This window comes from Dendrobates tinctorius, unplaced genomic scaffold (assembly GCF_039654945.1).
Source record: "Dendrobates tinctorius isolate UK_male_01 unplaced genomic scaffold, ASM3965494v1 ptg000046l, whole genome shotgun sequence".
Taxonomy (NCBI): Eukaryota; Metazoa; Chordata; class Amphibia; order Anura; family Dendrobatidae; genus Dendrobates; species Dendrobates tinctorius.
The window spans coordinates 15926903-15945577 of record NW_027361714.1 but is presented as its reverse complement, the minus strand read 5'-3'; the positions used below and the strand labels follow the sequence as shown (position 1 = coordinate 15945577).

Below are 18675 nucleotides of genomic sequence, written 5' to 3'. Positions count from 1 at the left end.
TTTTCTTTACAAGGGGTTAATAGACGGACTCTCTTTTTACTACAGGATCCGAAGGCACAAGGTTATTTATCCGGAATCAGACCATGTGCCGTGCAATTCTCCTTTAATAATCTTAATGCCGTGCACTATCCAATCACATCTCTGCTCTTCCCCGGTACCTGATGCCGGCTTTCTGGTAATGTAGGCCAGTGTAACAAATCCACAGAGATTGACTTGGGCTGATGGTGTAGCCTGTGTTTTTTTTCTCACTGTAGTTAATAACAGAGAGAACTTACACCAATGATCATTAGCTCCCAGGCCTCCAGCTGTGTCGGGGGAGACAGAGATAGGGATTGTGGGACAATTAGTCATTCGTGGTTGGGAATTTAGGCAACAGCAGCATCATTTCTCAGAATGCGTTGGCTCTTGGATAGTAGCTGGAGTAAATTTGGACATGCGGGAAGAGGCACCTATGAGTGGATGACCAGTGAACCTGCAGTTCCCCTGGTTGACACCAAGTTGCAGGTGAGTACTTTTCTCATGGCACATTTCACCCTAATATATAGAGTTATGTTCTTTGACCTTTCATAGCCAAAGTCATGCTATTGCCATAAGCTTTGCACGCCTTTTCAAAATAGGTATTTGATCATTAAACTTTTCAAAATTTGTAAAAAGTTATTGCAGAATATTTCATTAGAAGGAAATCCCAGAATTTTGCATTTTCTATATCTAAATTTTTCCTTTTAATAAAAAATCTATAATATTAAGATGAAACAGAACTATGTCTCGGGGATAGAAGTGAATTGATATAGTTGTTGGAAGTGTTGCGATGGAAGTTTGCACTATGACGAGGGCATTATGTCGATTTTATAATGTCGCATTGTTTAATACATTTCTCATTTTATAGTACGAGAAAGTAAAAGACTAAAAATCGTCATTATTCTGTACAGTTATGTTAATTAACCTAAATTATACCCAACAGCACAGATGGACCATGCAATACAAGTTTTAACATCCATGGTCACTTCTTCTGTAGACCCATACTAATAGGCACAACAATGCAAAAACTATAGCATGTTCGTATGTAAGCAAAGCAACTGATCATCATTGCCGTCACTGACGGTGAACAATTTACCAAAAGTAAAAAATATATAATGCATTTCACTAATACAGCACATTAGAGTTACGATACTAAGTAACTTTATAGTCATGAGCGCACAAATATGAAATAACGCTTGGCAATTTATTAATACGTTCAATTTATTTTTGAACCTGTGAAATATTCGGTCTGTAATGCCAGGATTTGATGGTGTATTGTGACACTCGCATGCAGTATTAATTCTATAGCATTTACCGTACCTCTCCCCTCACCAACCTGTAGGCTGTAGACCCTCGCAGGCTGCGTCCTCTTTCCCTCTGTACTAGTCTGTCACTCACTTAGACATGTATATTGTACTTTCTACCTTATGTTATAGGCTTATATTATGTATTATTGCTATGCATTCTCTATATATTAGACTATTTTATGTACTGTGAACCCTGTTTACACCTTTTCCATATATACATTACTTATATTATATATTAATATATTATATATGACATAAATTCTGTGTTTCCAGATTTTTTTCTAGCTGTATATTTTTAAAAATAGTAAAAAAAATATTTATATGAAAAAATATGTAAATGCGGCATTATAATGAACTAATCATGATCTCAATTTTCAGCACTTTACAATCCTGAAAATAATAAATGTCCTAGACATACATGGACGGCAGGCAGGAATGATAAACCTGCTAACTTCTGACAAACACAAATTGTTCTAAACATTTCTAATACAATCCAACAAGGCTCCCAGCATATCCATTTATCTTACAATTGGCCTGAAGCATCAAACTGGGAACAAAGTGCACTTTCATTGTAAACCTTCCTGCATTTATACCCCATTATTTATCATTAATATCTAATGTCACCACCTCTGTATATTGTATTGCATTATTCTGTACCTCCACCATCCATGCACAGGGCACATATAATATACAGCATTTTAACTCCAAGGCATTAAATTAGATTTTATCATAGTTTTCCATTGGGGCTACAATTCATAATTATGCCGCATTGTCACCTCTGTATATTCTAGTGCATAAGTATAGTGCTTTTTAAGATACAGTATAAGCATCCCTGCATTTTATACTGCAATAATATATAGCCATAGCATTGTCATGTGAAATGCTTTCCATATATCATATAGAAACATCACTCCCTGGGATTATAGAACATTAGTATTATATACCATCATCATCCCTGTATTTTGTAGTGATTCGTTACAGGGGAAACACTATCATATGCAATATTATATACGGTAGTGTTATTACTTCTGTGCATTACATAACATTATTATCATATAGGATCATCAGCCCTGGGCATTGTACATCCCTATTATATAGCAGTATCCCCTCCATGTATTACATTGGGTGTGATATTATATAGAGTTATTACGTCTGTGCATTACATAACATTATTATCATATAGGGTCATCAGCCCTGGGCATTGTACATCCCTATTATATAGCAGTATCCCCTCCATGTATTTCATTAGGTGTGATATTAAATAGCGCTATTACTTCTGTGCATTACATAACATTATTATCATATAGGATCATCAGCCCTGTATTTTGTAGTGATTCGTTAAAGGGGAAACACTATCATATGCAATATTATATAGTGTTATTACTTCTGTGAATTACATAACATTATTATCATATAGGATCTTCAGCCCTGGGCATTGTACATCCCTATTATATAGCAGTATCCCCTCCATGTATTACATTGGGTGTGATATTATATAGAGTTATTACTTCTGTGAATTACATAACATTATTATCATATAGGATCATCAGCCCTGGGCATTGTACATCCCTATTATATAGCGGTATCCCCTCCATGTATTACATTGGGTGTGATATTATATAGCGCTATTACTTCTGTGCATTACATAACATTATTATCATATAGGATCATCAGCCCTGTGCATTATACATCCCTATTATATAGCAGTATCCCCTCCATGTAATAATAATAATCTTTATTTATATAGCGCCAACATATTCCGCAGCGCTTTACAGTTTAAACATTGGGTGTGATATTATATAGCGCTATTACTTCTGTGCATTATAGAACATTATTTTCATATAGGATCATCAGCCCTGTGCATTATATATCACTATTATATAGCATCATACCCTGCCTATATTACATCATATGCAAGATTATATAGTGTTATTACTTCTGTGCACTATAGCTCATTATTATCATATAGGATCATCAACCCTGGGCATTATACATCCCTATTATAAAGCAGCATCCCCTCCATGTATTATATTGGGTGTGATATTATAGAACGTTATTATTTAGGTGCATTACAGAACATTATTGTCATATAGGATCATCAGCCCTGGGCATTGTGCATCACTATTATGTAGCATCATTACCTCCATGTATTCCATGCGGCAGTATACGGTGTATCATTCTGACTGCTCTGCATTGTACATCATTACCATACACTCATCTGCCCTCTGCATTATAAGTAAATTCAAACTGATCCTTGATAAAGGATGAAAATAAGCAGCACAACACGATTGCAGACACAGAGATAAGCCATAAAATCCAATCCTGCGCCACGGCTGCCAAATGTTGTGTCTGTGTTCGTAATAATCATCGGGAGTTACCGTATCTTATGTCCATACAACTGATGTAAGGAGTCGGTATACAATCTGCCAGAGCCTGGACTAAATATTTACCTCTATAGGTAAAGTGATCATTTCTGTTTTTAATGACAAAATTGGATTCATGAAGAGTGGAAAGGTTCTAGAACATTCACACATTCAGTATTTGGTCAGTATTTTACCTCAGTGTCTGTAAGCCAAACCCAGGAGCTGTGATAATACAGAAGTGGTGACGTGTTTCTATTATACTTTTCCTTTGACTGTTCCACTCCTGGTTTTGGCTTACAGATACTGATGAAAAATTACCCATATGATTGCTATTATAAAAAAAACATATACAGAGGGAACTGCAGACAAAGGCCCAGGCTAATGAGTTAAAAAAATGGCCACACTTTAGCCCGTCAACTGCCATCACCTACCATGAATAATTGCATTGGACCCTCACAGTTCTACTTGTCTATGGGTTTAATTTACAGGCACAAATAAGGCCCCAGTTAATCGCCTGGCCCACTCTCCGGGGACCTATAAAATATCTGTACATCTGAAAGGTAAGTATTGGTAATACAGTTCCTTCGTCTATGTCTGTCTATTTGTAGAGTTTAAAACATGGAAAATAAATAACATATTCTTCATGCGTCTTTATGATCATGTCATTTAACACCTCAACCCCACCAGTGAATGTATACCATGGGGTGTATGACTGAGTAGCAGATGTGGAACAGAGTAAAGTGAAAATCAATATAACATGGCGCGGGGCGGTAGCTGTTTGTGAAGCACTAGTCTTTTATGCCCCGGCATGCTAGATGAAGATGGGGGTCCTGGCTGGGGGTGTTGGCTTTGTCTACGAGGGTGCTACGCCTTGGCAGGCCTCATGGTGCCAATGACTTCAGCAGGTCAGGACCAGATGGTATAAAGTTCAGTGATGAGACCACCAACCAAACATAAACAGTCTTTTACTGAACATCTATAAACAGTCTTTTACTGAACATCAACTTTGTGGGGATTATGTTCAACAGATAGCAGGTGCATAACTTCATGAGTTTTTGCTTTACAACATGAAGCATATTTCTGCCCCAAAGTTCCTCTGTCTTCACCACAACCCAGTATACTGCAGGGTAGGATGTGGATTATTGTCCGCGCTGCCCAAATCATGAAATTACAGGAGTAGGTAGAAGTTAACAGTGGTTTATTTGACGCGTTTCAAGGTTAATACAACCCCTTCTTCAGGAAATACCATGTAAGTTGTATGTGGTATCTTCCTGAAGAAGGGGTTGTATTCACCTTGAAACGCGTTGAATAAACCACTGTTAACTTCTACCTACTCCTGAAATTTTATCATTTGGGCAGAGCGGACAATAATCCACATCCTACCCTGCAGTATACTGTGTTATCTGGTTGATGACCAACCTGTGGTTCTGCGGCAGACTATACCTACTATAAGTGCTTTGACTACTGAATGCAAGGTGAGCAGCTTTTTTGGAAAAATCGCTGTTTAATTTGTGGGATAAGACCCTATTTTGCGCTTTGTGTCTCCCTTTGCTTCAAGTATTAGTTCACCACAACCCAAGCATAGTAATACAATCCAGGAAGCGAGACTACTGTTCTCAACCGTATTTTGCAGATTATAAGATGCTCCGGATTATAAGACGCACCCCAAGTTTTGAGGAGAAAAATAGGACAAAAACCCTTTTTTTTTTAATAAAATGGTGGTGCTTCTTATAATCCATGCGTCTTATTGCTTACCGGGGGTGGTGGCTGTGGTGAAGCGGGGTCCCAGGGTCACTGCTGGAGGAGGCAAGAGTGGAGTGTTGCTGCAGGCTGGGATGAAGTGGTATTCAGATGTGCGGTGTGCCGCTGCAGGTGTTCGGTGCTGCGTGTGTCCGGTGCTGCTGCGGGTGTCCAGTGCTGCTGCGGGGGCTCTGCTGACATTTTGTGAAAGGCCAGAGCCCCTGCAGTTCCATGGTTTCCTATGTGGTGGACTCCGGGAAAATGGCTGCTGGGAGCGGCGCATGCGCAGATGGAGATCTTGTTCCTGCGCTGGCTCTCTGTCACTAATCAAGGTGATTGTGTACAGGATGTAGCGGTGATGTGTGGACTACAGGGCACGTAAAATTGAGTTAGAAGTGATGCCGATGAAGATGGCACAAGCTGCTGAGCACAGGGATTGACGGCAGCAGTCATGTGCGCTGTAGTCTTGATGTCACTGCTACAACCTGTAAACAATAACCATGAGCTGGTGCTGGAACAGGGGTAAGGCAAGTACAGCTCATTTTATTATTTTTACAAAGGGTAAGCCAATGGGGTGTTAAACTTTGATGTATACCTTAAAGAGTGACTGTCATTTTAATCTTTGTTCGATTAATCAACAGTATACATGAAAAAAAAGAAAATTTGTAATATATACTATTTGACAAATCTGCTTCTTTCTCCCCCAGGACTGATTATTTATTCTTAAAAGTCTCAATTCACGGTTCAAATCTGACTTCACTAAATACAGATTTTACCTATGAATTGAGTTCAGGAGGAGAAAGAAGCAGATTTCTGTGATGAGACATATTACAAAGTTTCTTATTTTCACGTGTATTATTGATTTATGAAATAAAAATTAAAAGATGGTTACTTTATAAGACTGAGTTTGTTAAATATAGTGGATAAAATAGACTTTTACATTATTTTTTGATATGCCACATTTAAATAAGTAATTATAAATGCGTGCATGCAAACATAGACTGTGACCCATAAGCACAGACTCAGCACCTACTGAACCTGCAATGGAGAACAAATGTTCTTATGTTTTTTTGTGAGTTTAATGGACTCACAGTTGAGTGGCTAAACCATGATCATTTGGGAACATAGAATCATAGAATCATAGAATCATAGAATCGTAGAGTTGGAAGGGACCTCCTGGGCCATCTGGTCCAACCCCCTGCTCAAAGCAGGATTCGCTAAATCATCCCAGTTAGATGTCTGTCCAGCCTTTGTTTGAAGACTTCCATTGAATGAGAACTCACCACTTCTCGTGGCAGCCTGTTCCACTCATTGATCACTCTAACTGTCAAAAAGTTTTTTCTAATATCTAATCTGTGTCTCCTCCCATTCAGCTTCATCCCATTGCTTCTAGTCTTTCCTTGTGCAAATGAGAATAAAGTTGATCCTTCTACAATGTGACAGCCCTTTAGATATTTGTAGACAGCTATTAAGTCTCCTCTCAGTCTTCTCTTTTGCAAACTAAACATTCCCAAATCCTGCAACCTTTCCTCATAAGACAGGGTTTGCAGACCGGTCACCATTCTGGTCGCTCTTTTCTGAACTTGCTCCAGTTTGTTGATGTCTTTTTTAAAATGTGGTGCCCAAAATTGGACACAATATTCCAGATGAGGTCTGACCAAAGAGGAGTAGAGGGAAATAATTACTTCACGTGATCTAGACTGTATGCTTCTGTTAATACATCCTAGAATTGCATTTGCCTTTTTTGCTGCTGCATCACACTGTTGACTCATATTCAGTCTGTGATCTATTAGTATACCCAAGTCTTTTTCACATGTGCTGTCACTTAGCCCTATTCCTCCCATTCTATATATGCTTTTTTCATTTTTATTGCCCAGATGTAGTACTTTGCATTTCTCCCTGTTAAAAACCATTCTGTTAGTTGCTGCCCACTTCTCCAGTTTATTTAAATCTTTTTGAATCCTCTCTCTCTCTTCTCTAGTATTAGCTATCCCTCCTAGCTTTGTGTCATCAGCAAATTTAATCAGTTTACCCTCAATTCCTTCATCTAAATCATTGATAAAGATGTTGAACAATACAGGGCCCAGGACAGAGCCCTGTGGTACCCCACTTGAGACATTCTTCCAACTGGATGTGCAGCCATTTACGACCACTCTTTGGGTCCGATCACTAAGCCAGTTATGAATCCACCTAACAGTTGCCTTGTCCATTCCATACTTAGTCATTTTTTCAATAAGGATTGTATGAGAGACTTTGTCAAATGCTTTGCTGAAGTCAAGATATACTATATCTACAGCATTTCCTTGATCCACCCAATCAGTAATACCATCATAGAAGGAAATTAAATTAGTCTGACATGACTTATTAGTTACAAACCCATGCTGACTCTGTTTAATCACTTCATTCTTATCCAGGTATTGACATACATGTTGTTTAATAATTTGTTCAAAGATCTTTCCTGGTATAGAAGTCAGACTCACCGGCCTATAGTTGCCTGGGTCCACCTTCTTCCCCTTTTTGAAGATAGGAACAACATTTGCTCTTCTCCAGTCTTCTGGCACTTCTCCTGTTCTCCAAGAATTTTCAAAGATTATGGAGAGGGGTTCAAAAATTTCTTCTGCTATCTCCTTCAGTACTCTGGGGTGTAATTCATCTGGACCTGGAGACTTGAATACATTTAGGTTAGCTAAGTGTTTCCTCACTATCTTTCTGTTTATAGATATCCTGGATTCTTCTATTCCCTTAATAGGACAGTGAATAACAGTTGATGTTACATTTCCTTTCTGAGAGAAAACAGATGCAAAATAGGAATTTAAAAGTTCAGCCTTCTCAACATCCTGTCTTACCATTTCATCATTTTCATCCTGTAAAAATCCTATAGCATCTTTGACTTTTCTTTTACTTTTGACATATCCCCAAAATCCTTTATTATTGCTTTTGACATCTCTTGCAAGCCTCAATTCATTTTCAGCTTTAGATAATCTGATTTGTGCCTTGCAGGTTCTGCAGACAGCATTATATTCTTCTTTAGATATGCCTCCTTCTTTCCATTTTATAAACATTTTTTGCTTCCTTTTTAGCATGTGCTTAAGTTCTGTGTTCATCCATCCTGGTTTCCTTAAATGCTTCCTATTCTTCCCTCTTTTCGGAATTGTTAACAACTGTGCTTTGAGAATTTCATTTTTCAAGATTTCCCATCCTTCCTGGACATTTTTGTCTTTAAGGATATCCAGCCATTGGATCCCTCCAATTCTCTTTCTGAATCCCTTAAAACCTGCCTTTCTGAAATCTAACCTTGACGTCTGAGTCTTCACAGGTCTTCCGCCTCTAGTTATCCAAAATTCTAAAATAGCATGGTCGCTACCTCCTAGGGTCCCAGCCACTTTTACCTCCTCAACCATTTCCTCCCTGTTTATAAGGATTAGATCCAAGGTAGCAGTTCCCCTTGTTTTCTCCTTTACCTTTTGGAAGATAAAGTTGTCAGCAAGAGAGGATAAGAATTTCCTTGACCTGTTAGTTTTGCCTGAGAGAGATTCCCAACAAATGTCTGGATAGTTGAAATCTCCCATGACAACTATGTCATATTTTTTGGAGAACTTGGCCATTTGATGCATAAAGAGTTCATCCATATCTTCAGCTTGCACAGGCGGCCTGTAGTAAATGCCTACAATGGTGTCCTTTCCATTGTTCTGTCCTTGTATTCTTACCCAAACAGTTTCCACAGAACTCCCAGTCTCTGAAGCTTCAATCTCTGTGCAGATATACGCATTTCTAACATACAATGCGACACCCCCTCCTCGTTTATCAAGTCTGTTTCTTGCAAATAAGTTGTATCCTTCTAGTCTTGTATTCCAATCATGTGTATTGTCCCACCAAGTTTCAGTGATTCCAATGACATCGTATTTCTTTTCCTGTGTTAGTAGTTCCAATTCTCCTTGTTTGTTGCCCATGCTTTGTGCATTAGTATAGAAACATTTTAGTTTGTGATTGGTTTCTCTTTCTCCAATATTTTTTTTAATTAGATTCTTTCGTCTTTGTTCTTCCTTTCCACTTCTAATAGCAGAGTTCTCAGTAGCATTTGTCAGGTGTATGGCTTTTTCTGGTCTTTTGCTTCCCTTCCCATGTAATAGTAACAAGTAATAGTAAATGACAGTATAGAATGGTTTGCACTGTGGGGGCATCATGCTATCGACTAAATCTAATAACATGTCGCTGTCTCATGGAAACCATGAATGAAGTCATAACCATCTCTTCGAAAGCATATCTTGTCATATGCATATGCATATCTTATCATATCTTAAGCATTACATAAGTGTACACACTGAGCCGCAGTCGTCTCACCACTTAACCATGAAATGTGATACAATAAATGGTGATAATACACCATACAGTATATACTGTAGGATCCGCATGTGTAATAATAATAGCAGTGATGTAACTAGAGTCCAATGGACCACGGTGCAAAATTTGGACCTAGGGCCCCCCTCACCCGCCCACCCCAGCATGTTGGTCAGATACATGGGCCCTTGGAGGGTTTTAAATCCTATAAGGACACATGAGTGGCCCCCACTATTATCTAGTAATGTTGGGCTCCTTCCTGGTATATATGTTCCCATCCTGAGCCCATCCTTGTATATATGTTCCCCATCCTGGGCCCATTCTTGTATATATGTCCCCCTTTATAGTATATATATCCCCCATGCTTCTTGAATACAAAAAAAAATAAATGATTGTACTCACCTTCCCCGATGGCCAGCAGCTTGTATTGCAGCGCACGGTCTCTGCAGTGCAATATACTTCAGCTGAATGTGCGCCCTCGGATGCACTTCTAGTTGACGTTTGCACTGGTGTTTGTGGGTCCCCACCTGCATGGGCCCTATAGCGACCTCTGCGACCGCAATTGTTACACCTCTGTGTAGCAGGATCACGTATATTATAAAATATATACCTATTAGGACCTATTAGGAAAGTAGGCAGAACAAATACTAAGGGCTTCAGCAGCTTTGGAGACCTATTTTAGAGATGGAATGGAAAGAAATAGAGTTACAGAGGCAGTGAAAGATGTAATACAGGTGGTAGGGATATAGGTAACAGCAGGTACGCAGGATGCAGTGACAAGACGCGAGACTGGGTCGAACTTTGACTAAAGAAACTTTTATAAATTTGAGCCGCTAGGGCTATGCTAAGCGACCAAAACAATAACAGATATTGTCCTCGCAGGGACTATGCACAAACAAGCACTCTAAAGGAGTCCTTTGGTGAGGTGACCACCTGTAGACACAGCGGGGTTCGGCTTGTGAGCAGTTTAGTGAGCCTCCAGTCTCCAAGCAGGGTTGTGTTGCAGTTCCCAGGAGTGGCGGTTGTCAGGCCACGTGCACGGCCTAGGCCTAGGCGAAGAGTTCCCCTGTAGGCGGGGAGTAGGCCCCAACTGCCGACTGCAGCGGGGTGACGTCCACTGTGGCCCATGATGAAGAGGCCGCAGTCGCGGACTGAGGCGGGCGGCATCAGGCAGGCCGCAGCCGCGGGCTGGAGTGAAGTGGCAGCGGCTGAGAGGGGCGGTGGATCAGCCGAAACAGGCTGAAGCACAGCAGTAACAGCTGCAGAAGACCGTGGGCAGGGAGCGACCCCGGATTGGAGTTAAATGCAAGTCTCTGGTTGGTAGGTTCGTCTCTTACTCTCCGCAGGCCACTGACAGTCTCCCCTCTGCTGCTGGTCTCTTCTCAGGTCACCGTCTGTCACTCTGGTTCTCCCGAAGTCCCGCAGTCTCTTGCTTCGTGTCTGCTGTTCAGCCAACTGACTCCCCTGAGCGCTCCCTGTCCCTTTTATACTCGCCCCTCCCCTTGCCGTCCTGTCACTCTCAGCAGCCCACTCTCCTCCTTCGTTCCCTGGGTACTGTTCCCTTAGGAACCTAGATGGCGGTCCCCTTGGTTCCGGCCCGGACACTCTGCGGGGGCCCTCCTCCCTACAGGGAGACTATGCCAGAAAAGGGACATGTGGCAGAGTGAATTGTGTGCATGCCAGGGTCAGCATGTGCAGCTGTCTGTTGGAGAAAATGGGTCCAATCTTGCGTCCAATCACCTTTGCTAATAATTGCCAAATACCCATGCTGGTCTTCTCTAGAAAAACTGCTTTTTATAGAAAACAGGGCAGTGGAGAAGTAGCTCAAGGGTTTAAACACCAGACCCCTCTACTTTGGGTGACAGCACTCATCACCGTAATAGGGACCCAGTTTAAACTCCAGGGCCGGCGTTTAGACCAGGCAGATGCCTGGGGTCCCCACCTACAAAGGGGGCCCCTGCATCTGCAGTCCATTTATGAAGTGCCCAGAGGGTGTACAGCAGTGAATAATGCTGTGCATTGCTCTGTAGTCCGGAGCGTCTATCTCACAAAGCCCCTTGAGCCCCCCTGTCTCTTTCTCCCTGCAGTTAGGTTAAAAGTTGAGAGTGAGAGGAGGGGTTGATTACAGCACAGTGACAGCGCAGAAAGATGCCTGAAGCTCTATGTCTCCTCCTGAGTCCTGATCATGGCTGCTCCTAGCACTGTCCTGAGAATGGATATGCATAAGTGAAGCCACAGAACCTGGTAATTAAGAGTAGCAAAAACAGGTCAGAGTACAGTGATTTACTCACTGTGGTCCCGGTGCTCTGTGCTGATTTCTGCAGGATCAGGATTCACAGCCACATACAGCAGCGATCAGCATCAGCTCTGACCACAGTCACTAATCACTGCTTGTAATGTGACAGGGCGACCTCCTGTCACTACTGTCTGGATGACACAAGACAGGGATATTGTCTGCTGAATCAGGGGATTTATGACATAGAAATAAACGAATTGCCATGTGAAATAATAAGGGTAAACCCATACACATATATATAGTACAGGTGTGCATAGGAATCAGCGTTTTTGGTGCATTTTTTTTTTTTTTTTTGCAGCCAAGCCTCACTCTTGGCAGTAAAAACACTGCTTTCAAAACACCCATTTTTTAGGGTATGTGCAGACGATCCGGAAATGGCAGCACTTTGGACGCAGCGGACATGTGCTCCGTCTAAAGTGCTGCCATCTGTTGAACCCAGGTGATTCCACATGTGTTCATTGAACTGTGCGGAATCACCGCATCCTGTTGTGAATTTGCTTTCTGTCCTCCATCTGGTTATTGCTGAAGGTAGTGAAATTGGTTGGTTTGACAGGGAGGTTGCAGGTTCTCTTTCTCGGCTCCCTCTGGTGATTACTGTAGGTAGTGGAGCTGATTTGATTGATAGAGGCTTGCCACCTGATAATGAGGATGACGATTGGAGATCTGGAGCCTCAGATTGGGATTTAAGACAGCCAACGCCCTCTATCCCTGCTGGTGATTTTTTTTGCTGCCTTGCCTCCTGAGGTCTGACGTATCCAGCTCTGTCCCTGCAGTATACAGCCTAACTGCAGACTCTAGGGTACTTTATAGAAGGAAAGAATAAAAAAAAAAAATTCTGAACTGTAGCACTTTTTAAATCTGCAGCGTGTCACTTCTTTCAGTGTGTTTTCACCCGTAGAAAGCAATTAAAGAATATAAAAAGAAAGCTGCAGATATTGCAATGGCATTTTTCGCTGCAATTTTTTAAGTGGTTTTGGTGATTAAACTATTAAGTGTCGTTCACACGTTTAGTATTTGGTCAGCGTAGTACAAAAACTTGGCACTCAAAAGAAAAATTGATTTGACAGTTCCTTTATTGTAAAAGGCATCCAGTTAAATATACTTCTCTCATACCAGCAGCGCATGCGTCCAGCCACAGACTAAGCGCTATCCCTCTGCACCCTCAGTGCTTCTCCTGAACAGCGCATTCACTCTCCCTGTGACACACTTGCCTCCCTGGGCAGGACAGACCATTTGGAAAATCACAGCACCCAGTTGTGGACATTCATGCCTGTCACAAACAATACAGGATAGTTTCCTGAATATATTACAATACAAATTTCTGGACACCCACACCAATTATTGGATCTATCGGTCCCTGTATAACCCAAGGTGTCAAACACGTGGGTCTGGTGATTTCCTATATGAATGGTGTCCTTTCATTCTCAGTAGCTGCTGCTTCCCAGACGTCTGTTTCTCTACATTATTAATGAATATACCCAGTTCCTCTCAGGTACCTGTCTTGGCACTCATTCCAGTCGGCTATTACTTTTCATGTGGTATTGCACATCCAGTAGCACCAGCCGACCACGAATCTCACTGTATCCTTTATTTACCAGTGTCACAATTGTTGTTTGTTTTCAACCTCCTAGGGCACGTCTTTTACATATGTTCCTTACATACCATCACAGCACAGACTCTCTATCACCGCCCATGGAACCTGTGGAGTTTCACTAAGCTCACTTGAACCTTGTCTCAGGATTCGCTATTTCAGTATTTATCTAGTCATCGACCTTTCGTCTAAACTTTACATGATGTTCATACGGTCATTATCAGCATCCTGTTGCTCAGATATTTGTTAGATACTTATTTGTTCACTAACCATACTGTCTTGTCTTCTTGTAAACTCATTCTAGTTAAAACCAACTGTGAAAAAATTCTGTTTCTGATGAAGGTCAATTGTATGACCGAAAACGTTTAAAGAAGTAAAAGAAGTATATTTAACTGGATGCCTTTTACAATAAAGGAACTGTCAAAACAATTTTTCTTTTGAGTGCCAAGTTTTTGTACTACATTGTTAGTTGGCTGGATACCCGACTTGTGCACCTCTCTCCACACTGAGTGCCGTGTTTTTTCTATTTTGTAGTATTTGGTCAGCGTTTCACATCAGGATTTGTAATGCAGAAACAGCAGTGGAACAATCAGAGGAAAAGTATAGTAGAAACACATCACCACTTCTGGATTTCTCACCCTCCTGGTTTTGACTTGCACATACTGATGTGAAATACTGACCGAATACTCAACGTGTGAACGTGGCCCTAAACATACTGTAGACAAAGCAAACATCCTCACTTTAAAAAAAGCTGAAAAAAGTGTAAAGAACACCAGAAAACAAGCTGAAAAACAGGTGTTTTGAACGCAACATTTTTACTGCCAATAGAACAGGTTTTGGCTACTGAAAAAAATGCATGTGAACATAGCAATAGTTTTTCACAGTAAGACTATCTGTGGTGTTACATAGGACTGCAGGTGACATCTACTACATTATCTGTTCTCAGAGAGTTATTACTGCTCTCTCTGGTGTTACATAGGATGAGGTCACAGTCATGTGAGCCGGGGAGGGCTTCTGTTCTGGAATGTGCTGTGCATAGAGGGAATTGTATGGCGATCGGTACACAGTCCCTTCTGAAATGACAGGTGGGCGTGGCGGCTGATTTGCAGTGCGGGGAAAACTACAATCCGCAGGTGGGAGTGTCAAAACCGGGACTGTCCCGCTGGATCCAGGACAGTTGGGAGCCCTGCTGTGTTATCTGCAGTGTTAAAAAAAAAGTTAAGAGGGGGTTCGGGGACAACTCTTCGTCTTGGTGCTTGGGCCCCCAATCTTTTCTGACCCTAGCAACGCTCCTGTGTAATGCTAATAGTGGCAGACCCGTTGGCTGATATAAGGCCCCTGAATATGGGGCCCACAGTGCCAACACAGGCCCCTCTGCCACCTGTATCCCCATCCTGCTCATGTAATGTAACTTAAATGTGTGATTTTACAATGTTAGCATTTGGGGCCCCACTTTAAACTTTTGCCTAGGGCCCCACTTCGTCCAGAACCGGCCCTGCTTATAGGGCCTCTACTAGTGATGAGCGAGTATACTCGTTGCTCTGGTTTTCCCAAGCATGCCCGAGTATTTTGGCGTGCTCGGAGATTTAGTTTTCATCCTCTAAGCTGCATGATTTGCAACTGCTAGACATGCTGATTACATGTGTGGAGTGCCTGTTTGTTATGGAATTCCCACATGTATTAAGCCTGTCTACAAGTAGCAAATCATTCAGCTGAGACAACGAAAACTAAATCTCCGAGCACGCCAAAATACTCGGAGATCATCCGAGCATGCTCAGAAAAACCAGAGCAACGAGCATACTCGCTCATCACTAGCCTCTACTCATGTTTGTATGCCACTTGAATAGAAAAATAATAAATTTTAGGTTTTGATGTTCTGTGCTAACTGCTAAAAATGGTCATGGTAAAGAAAGACCCCAGTCTAAACTTTGCTTTGGGACCTTATGGATTTTTGCTATGATTTTGGCCACAGGCACGTTAGAATGCATCAGAAAGATGGCACAAGATGCCATACACAATGGCGAAGTACTTCTCTTTTCTCTTTGATTAGTTGATAAATCTGTGTGCGTTTTCATCAAGTCGTAAAAACACTAAAAGGCATTGTTTACACATGGCTTGATTAATAAATAGGTAATTATCAATAAAATAGAGAGAAACACTTGATTACTAGTTTCACGCCACTCTGTTCCTCAATACCCTACTCGCATTTAAAAAAGCTAACCAATTCGATTGTATACATACTATATGGCACTATAGTGTTGCACAAATATGCCTCAGAGTACAACATTTCAAAAATACCTACAAATTAAGATGAAAAAAATAATGTGTTCCTTCTATCTTTTAACAGAGCAAACATCACAATCACGTCAGTTCCACCAAAGAAGATCTGCAGCCTTTCTTATGTATCATACTCCCCACCACCGCTTTGCTGGTAATAGGATTCTGTGCACTTTTCCTCTATCGGAAGTGCCGACGTAAAATCCCACAAAGCCAAATCTTTGCTATAAGTCTCCAGGAGAATCTTCCAGACAGAGAAATGGACTTCTTCCCCACTTTACCGTGGAGTACAGAGCCTTTTCAGTACTGTACACTGGTACCAGATGCCTCTTTTCTAACTATATGCTTACCTCCTCCGTATGAAGAGGCGATCCTGAAGGCATCAAGCGATTCTTGCATCAGCATCTATCAGGATCCAGTGCCTCCATATGAAGAAAGAGCACGAAGGTCAAGCAAATAGTATTAAGACATCAGAATGTACTACAGATTTTGGAACTGGACTTCGGCTGGACCTTGAAGTCTTAGGACAAAATGATTATGTAGCAGCTTCAAATATAAGGGCTTTTTACAATAGAGATTGCACAAGCTACAAATGTTTGATATTTTTTATGATATTAAGATCAAAACTTTCAAAATTTAAAGCTGCAATGGTTATAATAGCCACAACAATGACAACAACACTAACACTGTATACAAAGAGGCTGTAAAGCTTTAGTGCGCTGAAAATAAAGGGCTTTCTGGTTTGGATTGTAGGTCAAACTAGGTGGACTGCTGTGTTAAGGTCCCCATACACCTTAGATAGTTGAATGATTCATGAGGAGAGAGGAGTAAGCCTTATCTACTCCAACATCATCTAATGGTGAAGAATCGGTAGACAACCAAACACATTAGACAATTCATCAAACCTTCTGAAATGGGTGGGATTGGGTAAATATTACAGAAGTGTAAAAAACATCCTTTTGTATAGAAGGCACATGTCCATTTATCATCACCAAATATTACTGCAGTGTGTTTTCCTGCTAAGAGATGTAGAAATGGTGCTGAACTATAGTAATTAAATACTTAACATGTGCACATACTTTTAGAGTTAGACATGATGAAGGAAATGATGGTATTTCAAGATCTTACACTGTTGACGTTTCCAGTTAGTTACCGCAATCTACTGCATCTCTTAAACAAAAAAAAAAACTAAATTAACTGAAGGTAGCACTGTACAACACTCTGCTCAGGGCCGAAGTCACCACCCGTTGGGTGGACTAACGGGGGGGCCCCCACTTGCCGTCGGGACACCGTCACGCTATGGGGCCCAAGAGTCGGGGGAGCAGAGTGCCAGTGCTGGCACTGGGCACCCCACCAAATACTCACCTCTTCCCATTCCATGCTGCTCTTCAGCATCTTCTAACTCTCTGTGACGTCTCAGGGCAGAGGGAGTGATAACGTCACTACAGTATGCCCTCTGCCAAGCGGTGCAGAGAGTCAGAAGACGCTGAGGTAACCGCAGCATGGAACGAGGAGAGGTGAGTATTTGATTTTTATTTATGTATGGAACGCCATATGGAGCCCATTATACTGTATGGAGCACTATATGGGGCCATTATTCTGTGTGGAGCAATATATTGGGCCATCATATTGTATAGAGCATTATATGGGGTCATTATACTATATGAAGTAATATATGGGGCCAATTATGCTGTATGGAACCTTATATGGGAACATTATTCTGTATGGAGCATTATATGGAGTCCATAATACTGTATGAAGTAGTATTTGGGGCCCACAATACTGTATGGAGGACTATGTGGTTAAGAAGTACTGTACTTTGTGGACCATAAGACACACCCAAAATTTTGTGGAGAAAAATAGGAAAACATTTTTGTTTTTAATAAAATGGTAGTGCATCCAATAGTCCGCTTTTATGGCATCTTACCAAGGGTGGTCGACTGCGGTGGAGCGGGGACCCAGAAGGCAGGGTCGCTGCTGCATGTCACCAGGAGTGGGGCAATGCTACAGGCCCTGGGTCGTGGGGGGACATTCAGCGGTGCGAGGCTGAGTACCCCCCAGTCAAAATTTGTGTTATTGTGATCAGTTAAGCAAGTTGAAGATGAAATGATATCTAAATGGCCTAAAGTTAAAGATGATACATTTTCTTTATATTTTAGGTAATAAAATATATATATTGTAATTTTTACATTTTAAAAATTACAAAAAGACAAATAGGCCAATGCAAAAGTTTGGGTATCAGGGGACTGGACATCTGGCAATTCTGGCAAATGTATAGCAGGGGTATCTCAAACCAATGTCAGATATTTAGAGGTAGCAAATTGGTATATCATAAACTATAAAACATAACCTTTAATGATTCCTTAAAAACCATGCATCAAATCTAGACAAACATGTGCCAAAGTGCAATTGTGTAGTGCTCTATTTAAAAACAAACCGTTATGTACTTTATGAGGTACCATATGGCCCTAGACATTATCGTATTTCTTGTCCAAATATTTGTAAACCTGGACTCTCCGACCATATGGGCCTTATACATATATATTCATATGCCAAAGGGCCTTAATGTCATCAGAATTATTACTTGTTAGACATATACTCAGCCCGTATACAAATAGCATAGCGTGTGTACAGCACCGGTCAAATGCATAAACATAAAATCACCTCATCAGCAATCTATATCTATTTATGATACCACTATAGAAACTGAGACCGCTGTACTTATCTTTGGACGCTTCTATAAAT

At 41.1% G+C, this 18675-nt stretch overlaps 1 protein-coding gene and 1 long non-coding RNA gene across 2 annotated transcripts; both read left to right on the top strand.

Moving 5' to 3' along the window:
* The first annotated feature begins 294 nt into the window (after nucleotides 1-294).
* On the top strand, nucleotides 295-16877 carry SMIM28 (small integral membrane protein 28). The gene is made up of 2 exons (XM_073576111.1): nucleotides 295-504; nucleotides 16001-16877. The coding sequence occupies exons 1-2, from the start codon at nucleotides 394-396 to the stop codon at nucleotides 16388-16390; spliced, it is 501 nt and encodes a 166-aa protein (XP_073432212.1). The 5' UTR covers nucleotides 295-393; the 3' UTR covers nucleotides 16391-16877.
* LOC141089601 (uncharacterized) lies at nucleotides 13181-14082 on the top strand. The gene is made up of 2 exons (XR_012232338.1): nucleotides 13181-13642; nucleotides 13733-14082. It is a non-coding gene; the product is annotated as an uncharacterized lncRNA (long non-coding RNA).
* Nucleotides 16878-18675: the final 1798 nt, after the last annotated feature.